Source organism: Eimeria acervulina, genomic scaffold (assembly GCF_000499425.1).
Source record: "Eimeria acervulina Houghton genomic scaffold, Eah_scaff89, whole genome shotgun sequence".
Lineage (NCBI taxonomy): Eukaryota > Apicomplexa > Conoidasida > Eucoccidiorida > Eimeriidae > Eimeria > Eimeria acervulina.
The window spans coordinates 43,255-64,201 of record NW_013547092.1 but is presented as its reverse complement, the minus strand read 5'-3'; the positions used below and the strand labels follow the sequence as shown (position 1 = coordinate 64,201).

Here is a 20,947-nt window from a genome sequence, read left to right as displayed (position 1 = left end):
GAGGGCTGAGGGTTTAGGGTTTAGGGTTGTTTTTCAGAAATCTCTTAGTAAACTCTTCTCTTCTTTTGGCTTAGGAACTCCCTCGGTAGGGGCCTCCTGCCACCATTGGGGCCCCCGTGTCCACTCCTCTCCTGGGGCCCCCTAGCAGTGCTGAGGGGGGTTGTAGTGTTGTTTGTTTCTTTCACTTGTTGGGTTCAAACCTTTGAACCTTTTTGTTTTTTTTACTCTCGCTTTCTATGTACGCCGTAGGGCGCCCCTCCCCGAGGCCCTTTACTTTTATCTTGGGGCTCTCTTTTCCTGCAACTCCCTCTATATACAGGGGCTTCATTGTTTAGGGTATACTGGTGAGTGCCGCTTCTCAACTGCCTTTTTGTCTTTATGTACTCGGGCACCCCTTCTTCCGCGTCCTCTGGGCCCAGCCCGGGGGCAACAGCGGCTGCAGGAGGAGTTGGCGTTTCAGCGCCCTCTCCATTGGGGCCTCCTGTTTCTTCAGGGGGCCCCCCGGGGCCTCCAGGCCCTCCTGGGCCCCCCGGCATCTCAGAGGGGCCCCCAGGGGCAGGGCCCCCTCCGCCGCCGCCACCGCCACCTGCAAGGCCGCGAGGGCTGCAGAGGCCCCTGCGAGAAGGAGATTGGGAGTGTTCTGATCCCGCCTGTTTAAATGTGAATTTTTCAAAGAGAACGCGGTGCAATCGATGCGGTAAGCCTCGGCCTAAGGGGGCCGGGGGCGCGGTGGGGGCCCCCGGGGGGGCCCCCGTAAGGCAGGGGGACTGGAGCTGCGGGCACTGCGGGAATCTGAACTGGGCCAGGCGCTCCAGCTGCAACATCTGCAACGCCCCTAAACCCTCTGCCTTTGATGAGCCGCGTATGGGGAGGGGGGGGGGCCACTTTGACTTGCAGGACCCCAATGACAGGCGGGAGCACGACTCTGATGAAGAGACATTTGATGAGTTTGGCCGCAAGAAAAAACACAAGACACCCAGGCAGCCGCCGCAGCAGCAGCAAATGCAGCAGCAGCAACAACAACAACAGCAGCAACAGCAAAAGGCAGGAGAGGAAGAAACCATCAAACTTGTGTTCCCTCCAGCGCCCATTCGCCTCCCAGAGAGCGACGAAAGCGAAGATTCGGAAGGAGAGGAGCCAAGATCCCGCTCCCGTACCCCAGAGTGGAAGAGACGGTTCCGATCCCGCTCTCGGGAAAGGCGGTCCCGATCCAGGGATCGGCGATCCCGATCCAGGGAACGACGATCCCGATCCAGGGAGAGACGATCCCGGTCCCGAGAAAGAAGACACTGGCATTCCAGGTCCAGAGAAAGGGACGGCAGGAGGTCGCGATCCCACGAGCGGTCAAGGCGATGAAGATGAAAGCCCCAGCAGGGAGATGCACACCTCAGACTGTGTATGCATGTATACAAGCATGCATGCACAGTCGAATAATGTGCTCTTGAGGACCAACCAGACACTCCCATAGTGTAGGGTGGAGGCGCAAGCTTCAGATGGTCCTTTTCGTTGTTCTTTAGGAGAAAAGTGCAAGTGCAGAAGATTCCTTTTTCGCGTTGTGGTCTGCACGCTGTTGCGCCTTAAAATCGCCTGCTGCATGCGGGCAGAGGTGTAGGTACACCCCATAAGGCGCATCTGTGCTACGTCGACAGTCCCCCTTCTGCACTGATTAGAATGAGTCTGCACTGCGGCTCTCCTTCTCCTGCCTGCAGGGTCCCCGAGCCGTGATACTGGCTGTCGGGGACTAGCTTGCGTCTGGTGAAGGTTTGTTTTGTGCTGTTTCGGCTGCAGTACTGTCGGCCGTCAGCTCTCCTCATAGACAACGGCGCAGGCCTGCGCTTTCAAGCCCTTTTATTCGCGAACATAGCATTTCACTAAGCATCCTGGCACTTTGGTGGTGGCTTCTTCTGTGTGTTGTTTGAGCACAATTAGCCAGCGGGAGTTACGGAAGTCCTGAAAGTACTGAAATTACTGTTGCCATAGCTGAGTAGCCTACCGCTGTATTGTTCTGTTCTATGTCGCGTAGTTTCAGACCATCACAGTCAGACGGCGCCTGGCTGCGGCGCCCACCACAGCAGCAAACGAACCCCGCGTTTCTGCAGAGCAGACACTGCCGAGAAAAATTCAATTCTTGGATGTGGTTACTTAATTGTCAGTTTATTTCGGAGGAAAACGACTTGGGGGGCGACGCCGCGACCGCCCGTCGCAGCAGCCCCGGTCTCGGTCTTTGGGGTTTGTTGTTTCACTCAGTGTGAGGTGGTATGCACGCATTTTTTCTCAAAAAAAAGGTAAATACAAGCAATTTATGCATTTCAAATTCATGCGATTCTCTGTGGATAGGAAGAAGAGGGCGCTGGCGGACTTTTATTTTTTGGGTTTCTGCAGAATTTCCCTACTAGACGGGTGACCTGTGCACGGTCTTCTGTCTGAGGTGGAGCTTTATCAGCTCACCCAGTTGTCTCTCAGGTTTTATATTCCTCTTCTAGCTGCTAAAAGGTATTTTAACATAACGGGATTCTCCTAAAAGGCGACGTTTGGTTCACTTTTCGTCAGTAGCCCACACAGCCTATACTCGCCAAAGGCGCCGGGTTGACCGGCGGTCTCATATGAACAAAATCGCTACATTCTCCTACCCCCTTCGCATATTTTGATATTATAGCTCCCGTAATGGCTTAAATCTCCTCAGCTTTTCATTTTTTCAGCCGCTGACCAACAAAGTTTGAGACCACCTACAGCACGCGGTGGAACATGAAATACGCGGAGTAGATGTGAAAGGCCGCCGAGATATTTTTTCCACAAAAGACGATCAACAGGGCATTTGGTGTTGACGGCGGAGGCTTCAGCGCCCCCCGGGTGCCTTCGCCTGCTGTCCCAACCTCCCCCCTCTCCTGCTTGGTTATGGCAGCCATACTACGATCGCCCTCATTGCAGCCAACAATGTTCTCTGCACGTGTATTCAAGGGCGAACACGCCCGATCAGTCTTATTACTTTTTATAGCTGCGTTGCTGCTACCTTCAGAGCCATATTTCTTTGTTGCTGGTGCCTCATACTCTCCCTCTGGCGAAAAATGGGCAGCGGCCGGGTCCTCTAGCACACCTCCTCTCCAGTACCTCACTCAGCGCATTTTATTGGGGAATGTGGAAGATGGCGTTCCTTCCCTTGGGAGTGGCGTCGCGGCTGCTCCAGGGCATATAAGAGATGGGCTTACAAAGTTCCCGGATGGCTTCCATGAGACCTTAGGCCTCGACAACGCCATGGATCCGGCGGCACCGACGCCCTCGCCAGAAACTCAGGAGCCACCTGCTTCAGAGATGAACATCCAAGCAGACGCGCCAAAGCAGCAGCTTCGCGCTCAGCAACTAGAAGATGCTGCAGACGCAGAGAGCGGGGATTGGGAATGGGCTACCGACGAAGAGTGGGAAGAGGCAGAAGGGCAGGAGCAGGAGCAGGATCAGAAGCAGCAGCAGCAGCAGCAGCAGGAAGAAGGCAGCGAGGATGAGCAGCCCAAAGCGGGAGAGGGAGTGGTCCCGCAGTGGCAGCCCCAGAGGCCCGAAGCAGAAGACTCCCCTGTCTTAACCAATGTAAACCGCAGCGGCGCGGGCCGCCGGACATCAGACAGGTTCGCGGTGCCACGCAATGAGCAGCAGCGGGAGCCGCCGCAGCAGCCACGCAACGGACAGCTGCTACAGCAAGACAACGATGACTGGTTTGGCTACCCTACTCCGCAACAACAGCAGCAGCCCTTGCCGCCGCAGCAGCAGCTGGCGCCTCCTAACCGAAATCCTCATAGACGAGGGGACGGTGGGCCCCCTAATCAAGGCGCCCCCAATGGTGGGCAGGTGGGCACGAGGGGCGCCTCTGGAGGCCCCTTTGGGGGCCCTTCTGGAGAGCCCTTTGGAGGCCCCTCTGACGGGCCCTTTGGAGGCCCCACTGGGGGCCCTTTTGGAGGCCCCGCTGGGGGCCCCTTTGGAGGCCCCCCTTCAGGCGCACGTGGGAGCTCATCTTTCGGCCAACGTGAAGGCCCCGCTGGAGGCCCAACTGGGAGCCCAGCTTTCGGCCAGCGAGGGGTCTCCTCTGGGGCTTCACCTCTGGGCCAGCGTGAGGGCCCCGTTGCTGGCCTACCTGGAAGCCCACCTGGACGGGCCCCTCTCGATCAATTTGGGGCACAGTCTGGAAGCTTACCTGAAAGCATGGCTGGACGTTCACGTGGAGGGCAATCTGGGGGCCCTGGAAGCCCTCCTCTAGGGTTCGGAAGAGGCCCGTCGGGGGCCAACGCCTCCAGTGTGTCTGCGCGTGTAGCTGGGGACGCACTCAGGGGCCCCGTTGGGGGTCCCCCTCCTGGCTTCCCAGGAGGGATACCCGGGGAAGCACGTGGAGGCTCCATTCATGGGGGCCGCCAGGGGGGGTTTCCTGGAAGCACGCCAGGTGAAGATCACGGGGGCCCGCCTGGGAGTCCCCTCGGGGTTGGCAGCCACCGAAGTAGAGCTGAAGGAGAAGACGAAGAATGGTATGATGAGGCAGATGCGGCCCTTCATGGACAGAGAGACGTGGGGAGGGACGCTGTAGGCAGGCCACAGCAGCAGATGCGGCAGCAGCAACTACAGCAGCAACTGCTTCAGCAGCAGCTGCAGCAGCAGCAACTGCAGCAGCAGCTGCTTCAGCAGTCACTGCAGCAACTGCCGCAGCAGCTACCACCGCAGATGCTGCCTCAGCAACAAGCGAGGCAGCAGGATCTGCCAGAGCCGCAGCAACGGCTGCACCTCCAGGCTCACCAGCTGCAGCAGACTGCAAATCACTTGCAGCAGCAGGCTGACCAGCTGAAGCAGCAGCTGCAGCAGCCACTTCACCCGCCGCCGCCGCCCCCACAGCAGTCTCAACAACGGCAGCAGGCAGAGCACGAGCAAGAGCAGCTGGAGGCTCAGGAGGAACCACAGCAGAACCAAGACGAAGAGACATCGGCAAAGCGGCGCAGGCGGCAGTTTTTAAGTGCTGCTTTTGCTGCAGCACAAGCAGCAGCAAACACTTTCTTTGAGGTTGCTGCTGAGTCAGGCGGTGAGGGAGAGGGACAAGGACAACGCGTGAACCTGCACCAACTAAACCACCAGGTGGAAAACATAGTCAACGACTTCCTCAAGCCTATGCCAACAGACGGCGGCGCCGGCGGCAGCAGCAGCAGCAGGAGCAGCAGCAACAGGAGCAGCAGCCGGAGAAGCAGCGCACCCCTGAGAGCTGCAAGTGTTGAAGATAAGGACGGGTCCTACTTCCAGGATGAGGAGGACCCTGAAGCGCTGAAGGAATATGCACAGCATCAAATAGACCGCGCGCAGCGGCAGCAGCGCCTGCAGGACTACCTCCGGAATCACTTGCTGCCGCAGTACCAGCACCAGCAGGAACTGGAGCAGCAAGGCAGCGAGGAAAACACAACTGATACAGATCGTGCTATCAACGCAGCAGACCACCGGAAGAAAGCCCTCGAAGGGTTGAATGCCCGCAGGCTGCCCCTAGTAACCTCTTAGCCGCTATTCAGTGCAGAATGCAAGGGGCGCCCTCTGAGGGCCCCCATCCCAGGTAGGCAAGCCCTTATAGGGCCCAGAGGGGTCCGCCACAGTGGGTAGCACGCAGGGGCCCTCCTGAGCTCAGCCTTAGCTGAATGCTGAATGTAGTGTAGGCGGATAGGCAGAGGAGCGGGTTAGACCAGAAGGTTCCAGCCCTGCTGCGTTAGAAAAGGAACGCAGGCTGGTGGTGGAGGGTGGACAAGGGGCTCCCAGGGCCCCTGTTAGACACTCAAGCACTAAGCAAACTACCAATAATGCATGCACGCATGCGTGTGCCACCTCCTTCCTAGATAAAGGTAGCTGAAGTACGGTGCCTGTGGGCCCTTCAGAAAGCGAAGGCCTCAAGCAACGTAAGGGTACTCCCCTCAGGTCGCTTTGCAGTCCTACGTGTACAGGAAGTCACCAACATATACACTAGAAGCCTCGATGGATTGCCTACAAGGGTAGACAAAAAAAGAAGTCGTCCCTAGCTAGAGCTGAGGCCTCTACATGCGCAATTCCAAGCAAAACGTAGCATGAACTGTGTCAGAATTAACAAACGACGTTCGTGAGGGAGGGTGCAGGGCTCCTGATGTGCTGCTGCGGTGTCCGGACACCCCAGATCTGCTCCAGGACCGCTGTACTCGGGCCGCGACGGCCACCACACTCTGCAGTGTACGTACACTCTAGCTGAGGCTCACGGCCGCCGTTCGGCTCTGCTGAGCCCTACAATAAAGGGACGTGAAGAAAGCATATATACACGGCATCAGTCGCAGCAGCAAGTCGCAGCAAACAGAAGCAGCAGCAAGAGCGCGCACTGTCATGCTCCTGCTGCTGCACGCTGGCGCTGTCCTTTGCAGCGGCTCACAGAGCAGCAGCAACAGAAAAATGAACGGGGCGGCCTTCGGGAGCAGCGGGGGCATGCATGCGGCCTCAAGGGGCGCTATAGGGTCCCCTAAGGACTCAACTGTATTTTGAGTCAATGCAGTAACACCATGAGGGCAAATAGATGAAAAGGACGCATCAACGTGCACTTGCTGAGTTGCTTCGTCATGTTGTGCTGCATTCTTTGACAAGCTACGGCCGCTCGCTTCTCTCCTCCTGTGAGTGTCCCTCTTGTTGCTGCTGTTGTTGCTGCTGCTGCTGGCCTTCCTGGGAGAGTCCGTGTTGGTTTGTTTGCTTGAGTTCTCCATCTCCATAAACGGAGCCGGAAAGGCTCTCCGTGCTGCTAGTCTTGCTGTAGCGCCGCGTGTCCTGCTGCTCCTGGTGCTCCTGCGAGGCCTGCAGAGCTGTGCCTGACGCACCACCGGCGGGATGATGCCGCCGCTTCTCTGCCTGCAGGTCCACTATAAATGCCGTCATGTTGTCGCAACCATACTCAAAGAGCGCTGGGTTGGGAGATATCAATGAGTCAAACAGCTCCTTCAGGATCTGACACAAGTCCGGAGTGTGCTGCACGCGCACAAGACGCCAAGCCCCAAAGCCACAAACCCTAACCCCAAGCTCTAAACGCCAAACCCACAAAACGCACGTTTCAGCCTCCACCACTGAATGGCATTCGGGCGCGATGCAGCAGCAACAGCTGCAGCAGCAAACGCTGCAGCAGCAACAGCGGCAGCAGCAACAGCTGGAGAAGCAACAGCGGTAGCAGCAACAGCGGCAGCAGATACAGCTGGTGCAAGAAATTCTCAAAAATTCTTTCCCTCACCTCAATTCGCCGCCTCACGAACTCCACCACCTCAGCAGACGACAGCAGTTCCCAAATGCCGTCACATCCGATCACCTGGAGCAGCAGCGGCACTTGCACAAGAACGAAACCTGCATGAGGAGTCAGTGTTGAGCCTACTAAATTCTAACACTACGTGCTCATGCCTAAACCCTAAACCCTGGAGGACGGAGAGCGCACGAGAAACTCATCCCTCTCGGGGTCTCTGTTCACTGCCACGATGTCTGGGCAACCGGAGAGGATCTGCTTCTCGGGAGGAAGACTGTCATCTGCTTTGTACACCAAATCGCCCAACGCGCGCGACAAATTCAAATTCCCATTCACACGGCCCATTTCTAGAAACCCCCCGGCTGCATATATCCGGATCTGACAAAAGCAAAACAGCCAAACAAAACGACGCAAAACAAGTAAGACAAAACAGACCAGAATAGAGCTAAAAACGAAGAAGACCTAAAGCAAAACAAAATAAACTCCTTAGGAGATGCAAAAGGATGCAGATGCAGATACACCAGCCACCCAACCCACTGTCCTGCCCACACACACACGCCGGGAAAACGCCTCGACAGAGCAAGGAGGGCAGCAAATGCACCAGCATCGAACGCAGCAACAGCATACGTAGCAGCAGCAAACTCAGTAATGGCAGAAAGCAGCAACCGCAGCAGTGCTCTCAATGACCCCTAGCACTTTACTCCGTGCCCACAGCGCTACCTACCACCTAGCTAGCTAGCTAGCTAGCTGGCCAGCTAGCTAACTGGTGTTAGCCACAAAGCCTGCTTACCCTCTCCTCGGCTAGCTGGGGTTTGTGATCCTGAGATAGCTCGACAATCTCTCGTCCCCGACAAAGGACACAACGAGAGTCTCCCACATTTGCCACAATGAGACGCGTAGGCTGCGAGCAGCACAAAAATCTAGACCTGCTTACTAAGCCCTAGGCCCGCATGCACGCTGCAGCAGCAGCCCGCAACAGAGTTACATCTGGCAGTTGCTCCTAAGCAACGCAGCAAATGCAGCATCAGAAGCAGAAAGGTAGCAGCGGGAGAGACTGCAGTAACGACAGATGACACCCCGAAAACGAGAACAGCTCTGGCAGCAACTGCAGCAGCAGCAACTGCAGCAAAACCAACTGCAGAAGAAGCCACTGCGGTAACAACAACTGCAGAAACAACAGAAAAGGGTAGCAACTGCTGCAGGATAGTGCAAGTTGCTTACAGTAACACACACTGTGAGGGCGGTACTGCCCGCAGTGCTGGCGAGAGACCTGCCGCTGCTGCTGCTGCCGTTGCTGCGCCCAAAGAGTCTATTGAGGCCCACGGTGCGGGTGACAACATCAACAAGTCCTGAGAAACTAAGCTTCTTGCCTTTCTTGGTGGCTCCTGTCTCCTCCGGAGGTCCGGTCCCTGTCGCTGCTGCTGCAACTGTTGCTGCTGCTGCTGCTGCTGCTGCTGCCACCTCCTCCTCAGACGCAGCAGCAGGGGGATCCGATGCAGCCACTGCTGCCGCTGCCGCTGTTGATGCTGCAGCAACTGCTGCTGCTGCTTGACTGTCTGGTTCTGAGACGTAAGTCAAACTGCTTCGGGGAGTTGGCGGACCATCGGGGCCATTCGCTGCGTACGCAGCAAGGATAGCAGCGGCTCCGCTGCGCGCTGTGCTTCTCTCTGCTGCTGCTGCAGTGGCAGCTGCAGCTGCAGTTGCTGCTGTGGCCTGGATACTGAACGTTGCCAGCGAGTCTTCTCCAGGACTCCGCAGCGATCTGCCGTGCAGCTCTTCTTCGGTGCTCCGAGCAGCAATAGCCCCCGTTTGTTGCTTGCTAGGGGCCTCCCCCAAAGAGCTGCTGTTCACGCCTGTGCGACTTACCTGCCCCGCTGCTGCCTGCTGCTGCTGCTGCTGCTGCTGCTGGGACTTCACGCCGAAGTGCTGCCCCAGGTTCGATAGGGTGGACCTGAGCCCTTTGTGCTGTGCGGGTGCTGCGGCGGCACTGGCGTCCTGTTCGTGTTGATGCTGCTGCTGTTCTTGCTGGAGCTGCAGCTTGTGCTGCAGCAGCTGATGGGGCGAATGGGAAGTCAGATACAGCAGGTCGTCTTGGCTGCTCTCCTCCCGCAGTAAATCATCTATCCGTAAATATGCGTTCCGCAGCGCGGTGCTGAGGTCTCCTCGGTGGAAGGCGGGCTGGCACTCCAGGAGCGGCTTCATGTGTGCAGCAGCAAACCTGAGCAGCAGCAGCAACACCAGCAATACTTAACTGTTTAATTCCCAACTACACTGCCCCAGAAAACTCAGCTGCGAGAAAAACAGCAGCTGCAGCAGCTGCAACAACTGCAGCAGTTCGTGCAATACACGAGCGGCAGCAAACCGAGAGTAAAACTGGAGATCATCAGCAACAACCGCACAAGCTGCTGCAGCAGCAGGCAGCAGAAGCAAGCCATGTGACAAGCCACGATTACCTGGACACGTGGGCGCCTCCATGGCCATCAAAGACAGCAAATATGCACAAATCGGCGTGCTGCACTGTCTGGCTAGACGGAGTGCCGAGCCCCCACGCAGAGTGGCCCCCAACAGCCTCTTGCCCAGAAGGGCCCCCCCTACCTACTGAGGCAGGAGGGAGCCCCGCAGAAGCAGCCGTACCCAGCGCAGCACCAGAAGAGCCAGCACCCGCAGCCTCAGCCGCATCAGTTTCAGTAGCAGCAGGGGTGCCCCGGCGCCTCAATGTAAACTGGCGCCGCACAACTCTGCCGACTTTGTTGGTCTTCTTGCCGCTGGGGGTTGCTGATGCGTCTCCTTCAATAGCTTCCGCTGCTTCACCATCAGCCGCATCCCCCCCATCTTCTGCTGCTGCTGCTGCTGCTGCTGTTGCCGGGGCAGCAACAGCTGAGGAGGACACACCCCCCACCTCATCCTTCTGCATCTCCACCTCCGCTGGCAGGAAGACATAACAACCGTCCGAGCCGCGCTGAGAGCCTACTCCCAATCCCGGTCCCGATCCCGACCCCAAGAGCAGCTGAGAAAGCAGCTGCTGCTGCACCCCACCCGCAGACAGTCTGGGCCCCAGCGGGCTTAGCTCGTCCTTCTGCTGCTGCTGCTGAACGCCTGCGACCTCCAAAGGGGCTCCCTCGCGCGGAGAAGCGTAGGAAGGACCACCCGCAGCATTTGCTGCTGAGGCACCTCCCACTCGCTTGGCATACAGCACTAAATGGGCATCCTCCATAGAAACGCGCCAGCCCTGCATGCTGCATACACCCCAGCGGAGGCCCATAGACTCGCAGGCCCCCGAAGCCACCTCCTTCCCCGATAGGGGACTGGAGAGATAGGTGCCCATTGCATAGGCCGAACAAGGGAGGACAAGAGGACTGAGCTGTACAGACGCCGCACGCCGGCGGCGGCAGCACAGCAGAGGAGGCGCCAACGCAGGGGCCAACGCAGGCCTCAACAATATCTGCACAGGCACGCTGGCCAGTGTACAGCCAGCATAGTAGACGCACGTCGCTCTGGACCCTTGCTGCTGCTGCTGCTGTCGCCGTGGCGAATACTGCTGCTGCTGCGTGCTACGCGCCCACTGCGGCGGCAGCCAAACTGCCGCAAGTTCCCCTGCACCTCGACCTCCCCCTCAGCTGAAGCCTACAAGACACAGAGGCCTCTAGGGAGGCACGGACCCCCTCCTAAAGCTGGGTGGTAGGGGAACAAAGCACGACAGTTACTATTAAGACAAACAGGGCCCCTGCTGCGCTGCAGAGCCCCACAGCGGCGGCAGAGGAGTCAGGCTGCTGTTATTAAGACAGTAAAAGAAGACAGGAATGGCCTGCAGCGCGAGAAAGAGGCTGCGGGAAGGAAGCACGAGTTGCCTGGGCTTGGGCCCCCGGTTGCTCCGTTGCGCGCAACGGCCCTGCTGCAGCAATGCTGCAGCAAAGGACACACCGCTGGTCTGCTGGCCTTCGTAGCAAGAAAGAACTAAACGGTAAACTCCAACGCCTTCAAACATAGACAGTTTGCTGCTACAGACGAAGCTGCTGCTGCTGCTGCTGCTGCTGCTGCTGCGCCTGTGGTCTAGGGAGCCCCGACACGCACGCACTTCATCTTTAGTTGCCTCCTTACCAGTAGTTTGGTTTATTATAGACTTTAAATGGAAAGCAAGAAAATTAAATTGTCAAAAATGCGACGAAAAAGGGGCTTCAGCCGCGAACACACGACAGTTTCGGCTGCCGCCTGCCCGGCCCCCCTACTATGCTCACTCACCTGTTGAGGAGCTAAGCGTTTTGCTGCTTTTCCGACCCCATGCCTCAGTCTTAACAGTGTGCGATTTAGGTTGTGGAATTAGGCGTTCACAGGCTCCTCCTCTTTGAAGGCAATCGCCGTGGGGGCTAGCGGTTCGGCGAGCGACGCCGTCAGTCCTAGTTAGCATAGCCCGGGGCTAGTGGGCTAGTGAGGGAGGCCCGAAACATGCGGTTCCAATGGGTGGGCATGAACGCCGAAAGGCACCTTAGAAGAGCAAAACCTCAGGCCTACCGTCTTGTCAGGGACCCCGTAGGTGGCCTGCCAAGGAGACTGCAAATCGTTGCTGTTCTCCGGGAGGCGGTTGTTGCTGACTTTTGTTGTGAGGGAGGAGCGGGATGGTGGGGGAAGAATTTTTGTCTGCCAATTGGTGGGGCCGAGTAAAGAATGAGGAGGTGCAGGTACACAACGGACTAAATGGGGTTTGGCTTCGCCTGCTTCCTCGATCGGAGCGGAGGACCGCTGTGAACTACAGTAGAGTCGAAATCCTAAGATTCGGAAAAGCGGCTAGCCTACCTTCGACTCTTCGGGCCTTCTGGGCGCACCAGTACAAGGTCACGGGCTGCTGTCCAGAGGCAGTATCTCATGATTTTCAACGCACCATACTGCAACTCCCACTACAGGGCAGCCGTATTTGCGAGCACAGCCGAGCCCCCTTGACTGCATGCAGTAACACAGTAGAGAATTGTTGAACATTCCTTTGACCTCAGCATCCAACCAGGATGCAAGTAGAAGAGCACGGATAAACTTCGGAGACACCATTCAACACCTGCCCGGCACACTCGCGTAGGCGGCACCTCGTGCTCTTAGATTGTCAAAAAGGAGTGGGGGGCAGCGGGGGAAAAAGACAACTCGAAAAGGCTCAAGACAAGATTCCAAAAGAGTAGCTGTACCTCCTCTGCTTTCTAGGCATCCTGGGCAGTGCGAAGCCAGTGCTTGTGGCTGGTCGGCTGAGGAGCTGGCCTGGCGTGAGTTGGAACACACCTTGCCGCAACTTCTACTGCTGCAGGGCAATCTTATATGCAAACATAGACAAGCGTCCTTTGCTGCATACACAAAACTAGCTATAACTAGCCTGAACGCACGTAGAAATGCACGAGCGAATTTCACAGACCGTGCTACATCTGGCCCACCCTCTCCTCCAAGCAGCTCACGCGTTTATGTGCCTGGTCTCCTAGAAATGGGTGAATGAAACTAGGGTAGGGCATACAACACGAGCCGCCTCTCAAAACTGAAGTGCTTGGTGCCAAACTTTCTGCACATGTATTTCAGAAGGCCTTGTCCAAGGTGTAATCTTCTTCGTTCACTTCATATGGGTTACGCATCCAGAGTGGCTTCTGCTTCTCCAGTTTTTCCTGCTGGCGTTCCTGTGTTTTCTTCATGAATTCCAGCGCTGCTTCGAATTGTGTTAATACGTTTACAGCTGGATGGGCACGGGGTTGGCTGCGGAGAACCAGGCCCAGCGCCGGCTCAAATAAAGGCTTTACAGAATCGACCAGGGAGGCGGGAGAACAATTGGCTGATGAGTGCAACGTTGTATTATATGCCCATTTTTAGACTTAACCCGGCCCGCCAGAAGGAGCTGTCAACGCGCTCTACTCCTGCGTTGATCCCATCATCACCCTGTGAGGCATGATCGGGCACGTTGCTCAAAACTTGCCTACGAACCAAATTTTTAACGTATTCTTTGAGGAGTCCATGGTACGTCTGGTAACATGCGAGGCCGCCGTCCGTGCTGCCCTCACCCCGTTGTCCGCTGTTGAGTTTGGCAAGGATGGCTGGCGCGTCACTGTCCAACGGGCGGCGAGAAATACCCAATCTGGAGAGGAAATCATTACAGATACACCAGTTGTGGATGAAAGGGCCTGGCCGGCAACGCGTCGGGAAAGTGCGTCAGCGGTCACGTGAACGATACCCTTGATGCGCATGGCGTATTTCGTATTAGCGGGAGCCGCCACAGCATACAACCGAGTTTTGTGTTTTCAATACTCTTGAAAACGCTTCATCAGGTGCCTTCGGTATTGATGATGATCGTGTGAATCGCCTGCCACATTAGCAATATGGGCATTTCTTGACCCCTTATACGACCTCCTAGAGCTCTTTCTAACTCACCGGATATGCCTGCACTAACTTCCATTAAAAGGTCTGAGTATCGGGCAAGTATTTGGTGGTCTTTTGAGCCGTTAGGCTTCTTAGAGAGCAATATTCCAAGTAATTTGTCGCTTCCATAGGCAGTTAGGAAGAAGGGCTTGTCAAAATCAGAGGGCATCACTACCCGAGAACGACGTAATGAGCCTGACTGCGGCTCGTGGCGATTTCTTCTTCGAGCTCCCTCCACATTATTGGTATTTCCCTATTGAGTAGATACGTAATAAGAGTGGGAATGACAGACAATCCAGGATTGAAGTTGCCGTAGTACGACGCGAAGGCGATAAAAGAAACTTCCGTGAGAGTGTACAGGGGTAGTGGCCACGTCCGATTTCTACCTCTTCCGGATCTGGCTTAAACCACGTCCCCCCCGCGCACCGATGCGGAACCCTAAGAATGTAATTGTCTGCATGAAAAGTGGACGATTTCGTGTTTTGGCGAGTGGCTTCTTCCCAAGTACCAGTCACAGAGCACGCCGCAGGTGCTGTCAGTGCTAGTTTCGGGTGCCGACTTTGCACTGCAGCGGAGTCTGTTCGATACTTTCTCTTCGAGGAACAGATTAACCTCTCTCGGTAGAGGATGACAATGCTGTAGATAGCGCTAAGAAGTGCGCCATGTCATCGCTTCCTTGTAATGCACACCTCAATAACGCCTTCTGGAAGCAATCTCAAACGGCCGGCCAAGGATTATTTCGTGAAGGGGCCCAAAGTAGTAAGTCCAGCATCACGGTAATGTAACCGATTTCTGAGTTGAATCCACGCTTTACCCCCATACTTTTACGGGTCTTAGTGTCCTGTCTACCACTGGCGAAGCATAGTCGCAGAGAGTCAACCAAGGAATGTGTAATTAGGCTGCAGCCTGCAGCCTGTCGCCATAGCTTCCCATGTCAGATCCGCTTCGGAGCATATGCCAAGTAATACTAGCAACTCCTGACCATTAATGTGAACTTAAACGATGACAGAGTTAACCGGATGCAGATATGCATGTAACGCCTAGCGCCTCGTGATTGCCCCGCATACTGCGTGGGGGCCAAGGCACTTCGTTGACCGGTTGGTTGGCTCCCCAGCTAGCGCTGCACAAATGCTTCTCCAGTTACTTAGCCCTGTTCTTGCCTCTCAGATTATGTAACTGTAATTAGGTCTCCTTGTTTGTTGTGGAAGGAGCAGCTGCGCCTCCCGGTTTTTTGAAGGCCTAATTCGCACACTGCCAATTGTGCTCTCTCTGTAGCGTTGTTTCTGTGAGGGACTGGCATTCACAGCCTTATTATCCGCAGGCTGTATATTTGGGAAATATTTAAAGCCCTTTTATTTCCTCCAAGCCTGCGCGATTCAAGCGGCGTTTTCTCTGCGATGCGTACGCACTACATCATGCCAGCGAGTTTCACCAATCTCGTCCTTACTTTCCTCTCCTCTTCTCAGCTAGTTGCCAATTACCTCTCTTCAGGTGCAGTCTTGCAATGAAGTACAAGCTCTGAGTTTACGATTGGAGTTTTTCCACCAAGGACTGAAACTTCTCGGCGTAGCGCTCTATCGACAGCCTCCCTTGTTGAAGTTCCCTTAGTCCTGCGGTAGCCTGCTCCCTAACAAACCATCCCACAAACCTGCGAACAAGACTAAATCGCAGCGCATGTAGGAATGCACAATGCTTCCATCGTTCTAATGCGGTTTAGAAAAGTGGCGCCTTTGCTAAGATATAACCGCCACTGCCGTGCCGCCCCATGTAACGAAAAGTATTCCAATAGCAGCTGTAGCAGCTTCCAATCTTAAGACGAAGGCACGCCCCCAAAGAAGCAAACAATTTTTTCACTGCCTCCGCATCGCTGTGCCCAGCACAATGGGATGGTCAACAAAGGCTGAGGCATTCTTCATGAATTGTTTTCGCTTCGAAGAAATTGTCGGCTGAATGGACTGCAGGCATTGCTCCATTTTCAACGCGACCGACTTGTTGGTCGCGTCCTCGCCAAATAGGATCTGACCAAACATCATTTTTCACGAAGAGGTAAGAGATAGACACTCGACAAAGATTTTAGAGAAAAATATAAGATACCGCTTTTCCTTTTCTTCAAGGCGCCATCACGACTCATCTGCGCTATGCACGGGGTCGCCCAGCTGTAGTGCTGAAATTCGCTGCTCGCGCCTAGAGCCTCCAAACTATGCGGTGCCGGAAAGTGCAACGACCGTCCACTAGCCGAGGACAGTCGTGAGCGACAAGAGAGCCAAAAATATTCGAGATAAGATTTCCCGGAAAACGCCTGGCCTCCTCTCTACTCCTCTGGCGTGCGCTCAGAGCAAAGCAAGTGCTTGGGGTCGGCGCGGACAGGACGCGGTTTTGCTATGAGTTGCAGTGGGTTGATGCAACTTCTGCAAAAGACCGCCCCACATGCAAGCACAGACGAGTGCGCTTTGGTGCACTGAATATTATGGTAGACCATTGTTAAACACTTCCTTGGTCCGCAGCAGCCAGCCTGCACTAATGTAGAAATAGAAGGACCAATTTCAGACGGACAGTCCTAAGTTTCTGGCCTCAGCCATGGCCCGGTCGCCTGCTCTCTGTAGGCTCGAGCTGAGTTGTAGCTGTGGAGCAGCGCAAACTGAACTGGAGTGGGCCCTTTCAAACCGCTGATGTGTATTAGTGTGGCAGAGTATGGGAGCGGTGCCGTAATGTATATGCCATGAAGTTCATTGAGTAGTGTACAGAAGTAGCCCGCCACATTGGACTCCTCGACGTGGACGCAGGAAGATGTGTTTGGAGGCAAAGGGGCTTGGATGCGCATTCATGCCTTGCCGCCCCTTGCGGAGATCTGCCGCAGAGTTTGCGACAGCCTATCAAACAAGGGGCCATGGCTGAGCAGTAGACTTTTGTGTTTCAGCTGAAATGCAGACTGGCTGCTGAGCGCAAAGGAAGTGTTTGACAATCGTGTACAGTCGCATTTATTGCAGCAAAGGGCGTTTGCGTGGGAACCTGATCTGAAGACGGAGCGATCCAACACTCTGTACTACACCGTAGTAGCCAGCATATATATGTGTGCTTCTGAGTCTCCACTATATTTATTCGACTTCCATGCAGACGCTGGTGGTCTTCAGAAACAAGGAGCCTCTCAGCTACCCTATCCCATTCCTTCAGGCCTACAGGGTGCTTGTTCATTCACTGAAATTGTTGGCTGGAAGCATAGGCTTAGCTACAGCTTGCTTTACGCCCCACTGGTGCACAGATTACCAAGCCTTCAGGCGGGGACTGGGACAAGCGGAGCCAAGAGACAGGAGGGGGACCTCGGGCCCTAATGCTTTAGCTGGGCTTTTATGGCTCGGGTGCCCTCAGCACAACTGTGGGGGCTCCTTGTGCAGGCGCACCGCATGAGTCCTGCCCAGCTGATAGCCCTGCCCCAAAGCTTGGCTGCTTCTAAGATTCAACAGACGCCTTAACGTTCTCAGCTCTTTGCTAGGTAGCTGCGCTTCTGCCGAGCCGGCACACAACGAGAACTGAGGAAAGGCAGCACACACTCTCGATTGATTAGCGCCTAAATCAGGCGCATACACTGCGAATCAGCCGTTTGGCAGCATTCTAGCGAATTCGTGAATACAGTACCGATGAAAAAACGGAACCGATGATGCTTGGGCACTACGCTCCTAGCAGTCCAAGCGCCAAGAGGCCCCTGTGAAAGGCGCGCCCCAGGGGCTGCTGCTGCAGCTCCTGCACTTAGGACGGCAGCTAAGGGAACGCCTCTAATCTTCAGGCGGGGTCACCTCGACCTCCGGGTGGGGGTCCTGGGGCGAAGCCGTTCGGTATCTGCAGCTGAGCCAACTGGTCTGAGGTCCCCATCTTGGGGCGACATACTGCCTGAGGCCCTTTCTGAGTAGAAAGCACGGTTCGAAGAGAAACTTTCAATGCCCAACACCGACAGGACCTGCAAAAGTAAACACCCACGAAAAAAATGGCTTTTATGATCTGCGCACCCGCAGCCAATGGAATTGCAGAAAGCAGGAGTTGCGGCATCACGAGGTGAAGCAGCTGCAGCGGCAGGAGGAGAAGCACAGCGGCGCCTTGTCCTTCAGCTCTGTGGAACAGAGCAACAACTAGAATCTCCCAAAAGAAGTTATAAGCGCCTGGCTATGCCGGGGAACCCCATGCATGCGATGAAGCATCATCTCACTGCGAAGAGAGTCAACACTACGGAGATTCCTAAGGCGTTGGCCAGAAGGTTTGCGCTCCCAAAAAGCGGAGCTTTGGGGCTCTTGTTGCGCAGGAAGGACTGCTTCTGCATCAGCCCCGAGGAGACAGCCGCCAGAGCCCCCGAGTAGCTGCACCGAACAACCCAGAGGAGGAAACAAAGACAGATAACAAGAAATGCCCCAAAACATTCAGCCAGAGGGAAAGATGAAATACGCACTCTCAATGCACGCTGACAAATACGCATTAACATATGTCGACAAAGAAGTATAAAGAAGCAAGCAGCGTTCAATGCACGCAGACCAGAGGTCTTTACCCCACCCTAATCCCGCACCCTACACCACCTCTATCCCGCACCCTTCTCTGTTCCTCGGCACTACGTAGAGACAGCAGCACAAACAAACTGTTATTAGCAAACTTCAGCCAAACGGAGTGGGCCCTTCTCCCTTGCGAGAAGCGACGGCAGCAGAAAGGCGCAGTGGCAATGAGACAGCACAACAGACAGTCAAGATTCCCCTCCAACGCTCTGCCAGGAAACACAGACCCCTCCTGTCAGCCAAGGCATTTCGCACATACAAAGCTTTGTACGGCCCTCGGAATACCCAAGAGGCATCGCATGGGCCTCACAAGTCAATTAACCAGAACTTCAATGCCACCTTGAAGCCTTTAGGAGGCCGTTCACCGCCAAAAAATTGACAAAGAGACCCTTAAGCAGCTGTAGTGCGCCATTGATACCTAACTTACATGCCAAGGCCCCCTATTTTGTGGTAGCGTAGATAAGCGGCCTTCACGGTCCCTGGTGCGAAACCCGGCAGCCAGAATATGAGGAGACCTGGGGGCACAAAGAGGCAGCCTCACGCGCCTAGGCGGCACTCTAGCGAAACTCGCCGAGCTCAGGAGGTGAGTCGGGAAATGAGAGACAGTTTGGTTCCAAGGCCAACCGTGCACTGTTGAATCTGGCTTGGGCAAGTTGCGCTCAGGGCAGATTGGCGTTCAGGGGTTGCGCTCACCGGAAAGGAACTGACACCATGACAAGACGTACACCGCCATTCCAATCCAACTATGAACGCTGCAACCACACATTTCCCAGTGACAGGTGAGACTTGTGAAATGCGCGAAGCGGCCCCCACGGAATCACAACGACTCCCCACAGCATTGAGGCCTGCCTGCGGCTGGGGCTCTACAGTTTTCTCTGTCGCACAGCCCGGCTAAAACCGGAAGAAACTCCTTTTTGGAATCGTGAAGGGCAACAGACGTTCGCCCCAGAGGTTCGTGCGAACCCTCAAGGTGAAAAACACCTTCTTAAGAGTTGCCCAACCCCTGAAGAGGTGCCGGGCCCCTCGTTGGCTAACGGGACCCTGCAGGAATGAATGTAAGACCTGTAAAAATTTGGAAATTCGTTGGAATTGTGAAAGAGGATCACGACCGTCAAGGCAGCGATGCCAAACAAGAATGAAGCCAACTGCAGACAGGCGTGCACTGTCTTGGCAGCTGCATGACGGAGACCGAGAGCCTTAAAGCTGATAAGCTGAAGTTCCCAAGAAACAGAGTGCACACAGAAAAAAGCCCGAAGAAAGATGAGCCCATAACATACCTGCGTTCCCCGACGGCTGCGCAACTTAAACCCTGTACAAGAAGCCCCTCAAGCCCGCAACCCTTGGCCCCCAAGCCGAGCACGCACAGAACAACAAGGGAGTCTCGCGCTTCAAGGAAAGAAGGGCCACGCAACATCTCCTAAGGAGACAACTGGGAAAGACAGCCGGTGATGCTCAAGACAGCAGGCATGACGTGAACCTATGAGAGGGCCCACCGACTCTGTCGATGCCACCCCGAAAGCCAAGATGTTCAGTAGCGGATGAAAGTTAAAGAACTGAACTGCAACAAACAGCAGCAGAAACCGTATAGGAGACCATGTTGTAGCATGTGTAGATATTTTGACCGCCAGTGGTAGCCGTGCAGCTCAAGTTTAGCTTCGCCTTTATTATGAGATGGCATTCCAGCAGTCTTCTGTTTTTTGCGCCTTGCACCTGTGCAGCGAATGCCCAAGAAAGAGGGGTGAGATGCACAAGAGATACAAAACGGCGACCATGCAACACGCACACTCTGCAGGAGAGCTCTCAAGTCAGTCGTCTCCCGTTTTTCTCTTTGCAAGGCAGACAATGAAGCCCCCACTTCCCCTGCGAGGGTGTGCCACTCCCCTGCTGGGGTGTGGAGGGCCAGTGAATGCAGTCTCTATCTGCTCAAAAGCCCACCTGAAGTAATGTCGCTTATAGCGAAGCCGCCGCCCCATTCAGCCTGCAGGCACAAAGACAGCTGAAGGCCAAAAAGCAGCACCACGAAGGCCTGCGTCAGCCAGAAGAACCGCCGGCTGTCCGCTGCTAGCTCTCCTGTTTCCATTTGCACTGCGAAGGCACGAGGTCCTATGTGTTGTCTTTGCCTGCAGTGGCCTCTTTCGTCGGCCGTGGTAACAGGAAAGAGAATTACTCAGTGTATTGCCTGTAGACGTCACCGCCTCTGCTGCTACTGCTTCTACTGCTGCTACTTGTTGCTGCTGCTATCCCGCTGTGCGCATTCAGCTCCGTCGAAGGCAAAGGCGTATCCAGCAAGGCCAGCCACCACAGAAAGGGAATCGCTGGGCGAGACGGAATGAGGACAAACCTGAAGGCACAGGTACACGTTACGAATGCGCAAGCCACTACATGCACATACGTGCAGCTCTAAGGGAGCACGCAGGAACGCTTATCCATGCTAACTTGTGTGCACGGAGGTAACCGGGGGCGAAGGCCATGCGCAAGTTTGAATGAACTTTCGTGTGGGAAGGCAGAATCGGTGGAGTCAAAGCTCTCTAAGCTTAAGCTCTCTAGACTGAAGCTCTCTAAGTTTCAAACCTAATCAACTATGAGGGCCCATATTTACCAGGGAAGGGGAAAATAATAGGGACGGTGGGGGACGCTTCGCTCATGGGGCATTGAGTCACCTGGACAGGAACTCTCGGTGGCAGGACAAAAACGCAATTGATGCACGTGGTGAACATATATTCTGCAGGATTCCTCAAGATGAGAATGCCTTAATACACTTTTTATGTGAGTTCCTGTCAGGAGGTGGCTACAA

General features: G+C 55.3%; 4 protein-coding genes across 4 annotated transcripts; 2 read left to right on the top strand and 2 right to left on the bottom strand.

The window, feature by feature from the left end:
• Nucleotides 1-378: 378 nt before the first annotated feature.
• On the top strand, nucleotides 379-1,875 carry EAH_00015010 (zinc finger, putative; the record flags this gene model as incomplete). Its single annotated transcript, XM_013391229.1, has 3 exons — nucleotides 379-1,071; nucleotides 1,163-1,396; nucleotides 1,789-1,875. The coding sequence occupies 3 exons, from the start codon at nucleotides 379-381 to the stop codon at nucleotides 1,873-1,875; spliced, it is 1,014 nt and encodes a 337-aa protein (XP_013246683.1).
• Nucleotides 1,876-2,934: 1,059 nt separating this feature from the next.
• On the top strand, nucleotides 2,935-5,514 carry EAH_00015000 (hypothetical protein, conserved; the record flags this gene model as incomplete). The annotated part of the gene is made up of 1 exon (XM_013391228.1): nucleotides 2,935-5,514. One exon carries the CDS (start codon nucleotides 2,935-2,937, stop codon nucleotides 5,512-5,514), a length of 2,580 nt encoding a protein of 859 aa, XP_013246682.1.
• A 1,095-nt stretch (nucleotides 5,515-6,609) lies between these two features.
• EAH_00014990 (protein phosphatase 2C, putative) lies at nucleotides 6,610-10,571 on the bottom strand (the record flags this gene model as incomplete). The annotated part of the gene is made up of 5 exons (XM_013391227.1): nucleotides 6,610-6,984; nucleotides 7,241-7,315; nucleotides 7,439-7,624; nucleotides 8,468-9,464; nucleotides 9,700-10,571. The coding sequence occupies 5 exons, from the start codon at nucleotides 10,569-10,571 to the stop codon at nucleotides 6,610-6,612; spliced, it is 2,505 nt and encodes an 834-aa protein (XP_013246681.1).
• Nucleotides 10,572-17,398: 6,827 nt separating this feature from the next.
• Nucleotides 17,399-20,233, bottom strand: EAH_00014980 (hypothetical protein, conserved; the record flags this gene model as incomplete). Its single annotated transcript, XM_013391226.1, has 7 exons — nucleotides 17,399-17,614; nucleotides 17,820-17,967; nucleotides 18,581-18,632; nucleotides 18,879-19,028; nucleotides 19,343-19,364; nucleotides 19,647-19,711; nucleotides 20,089-20,233. 7 exons carry the CDS (start codon nucleotides 20,231-20,233, stop codon nucleotides 17,399-17,401), a joined length of 798 nt encoding a protein of 265 aa, XP_013246680.1.
• Between the last annotated feature and the right edge of the window lie 714 nt (nucleotides 20,234-20,947).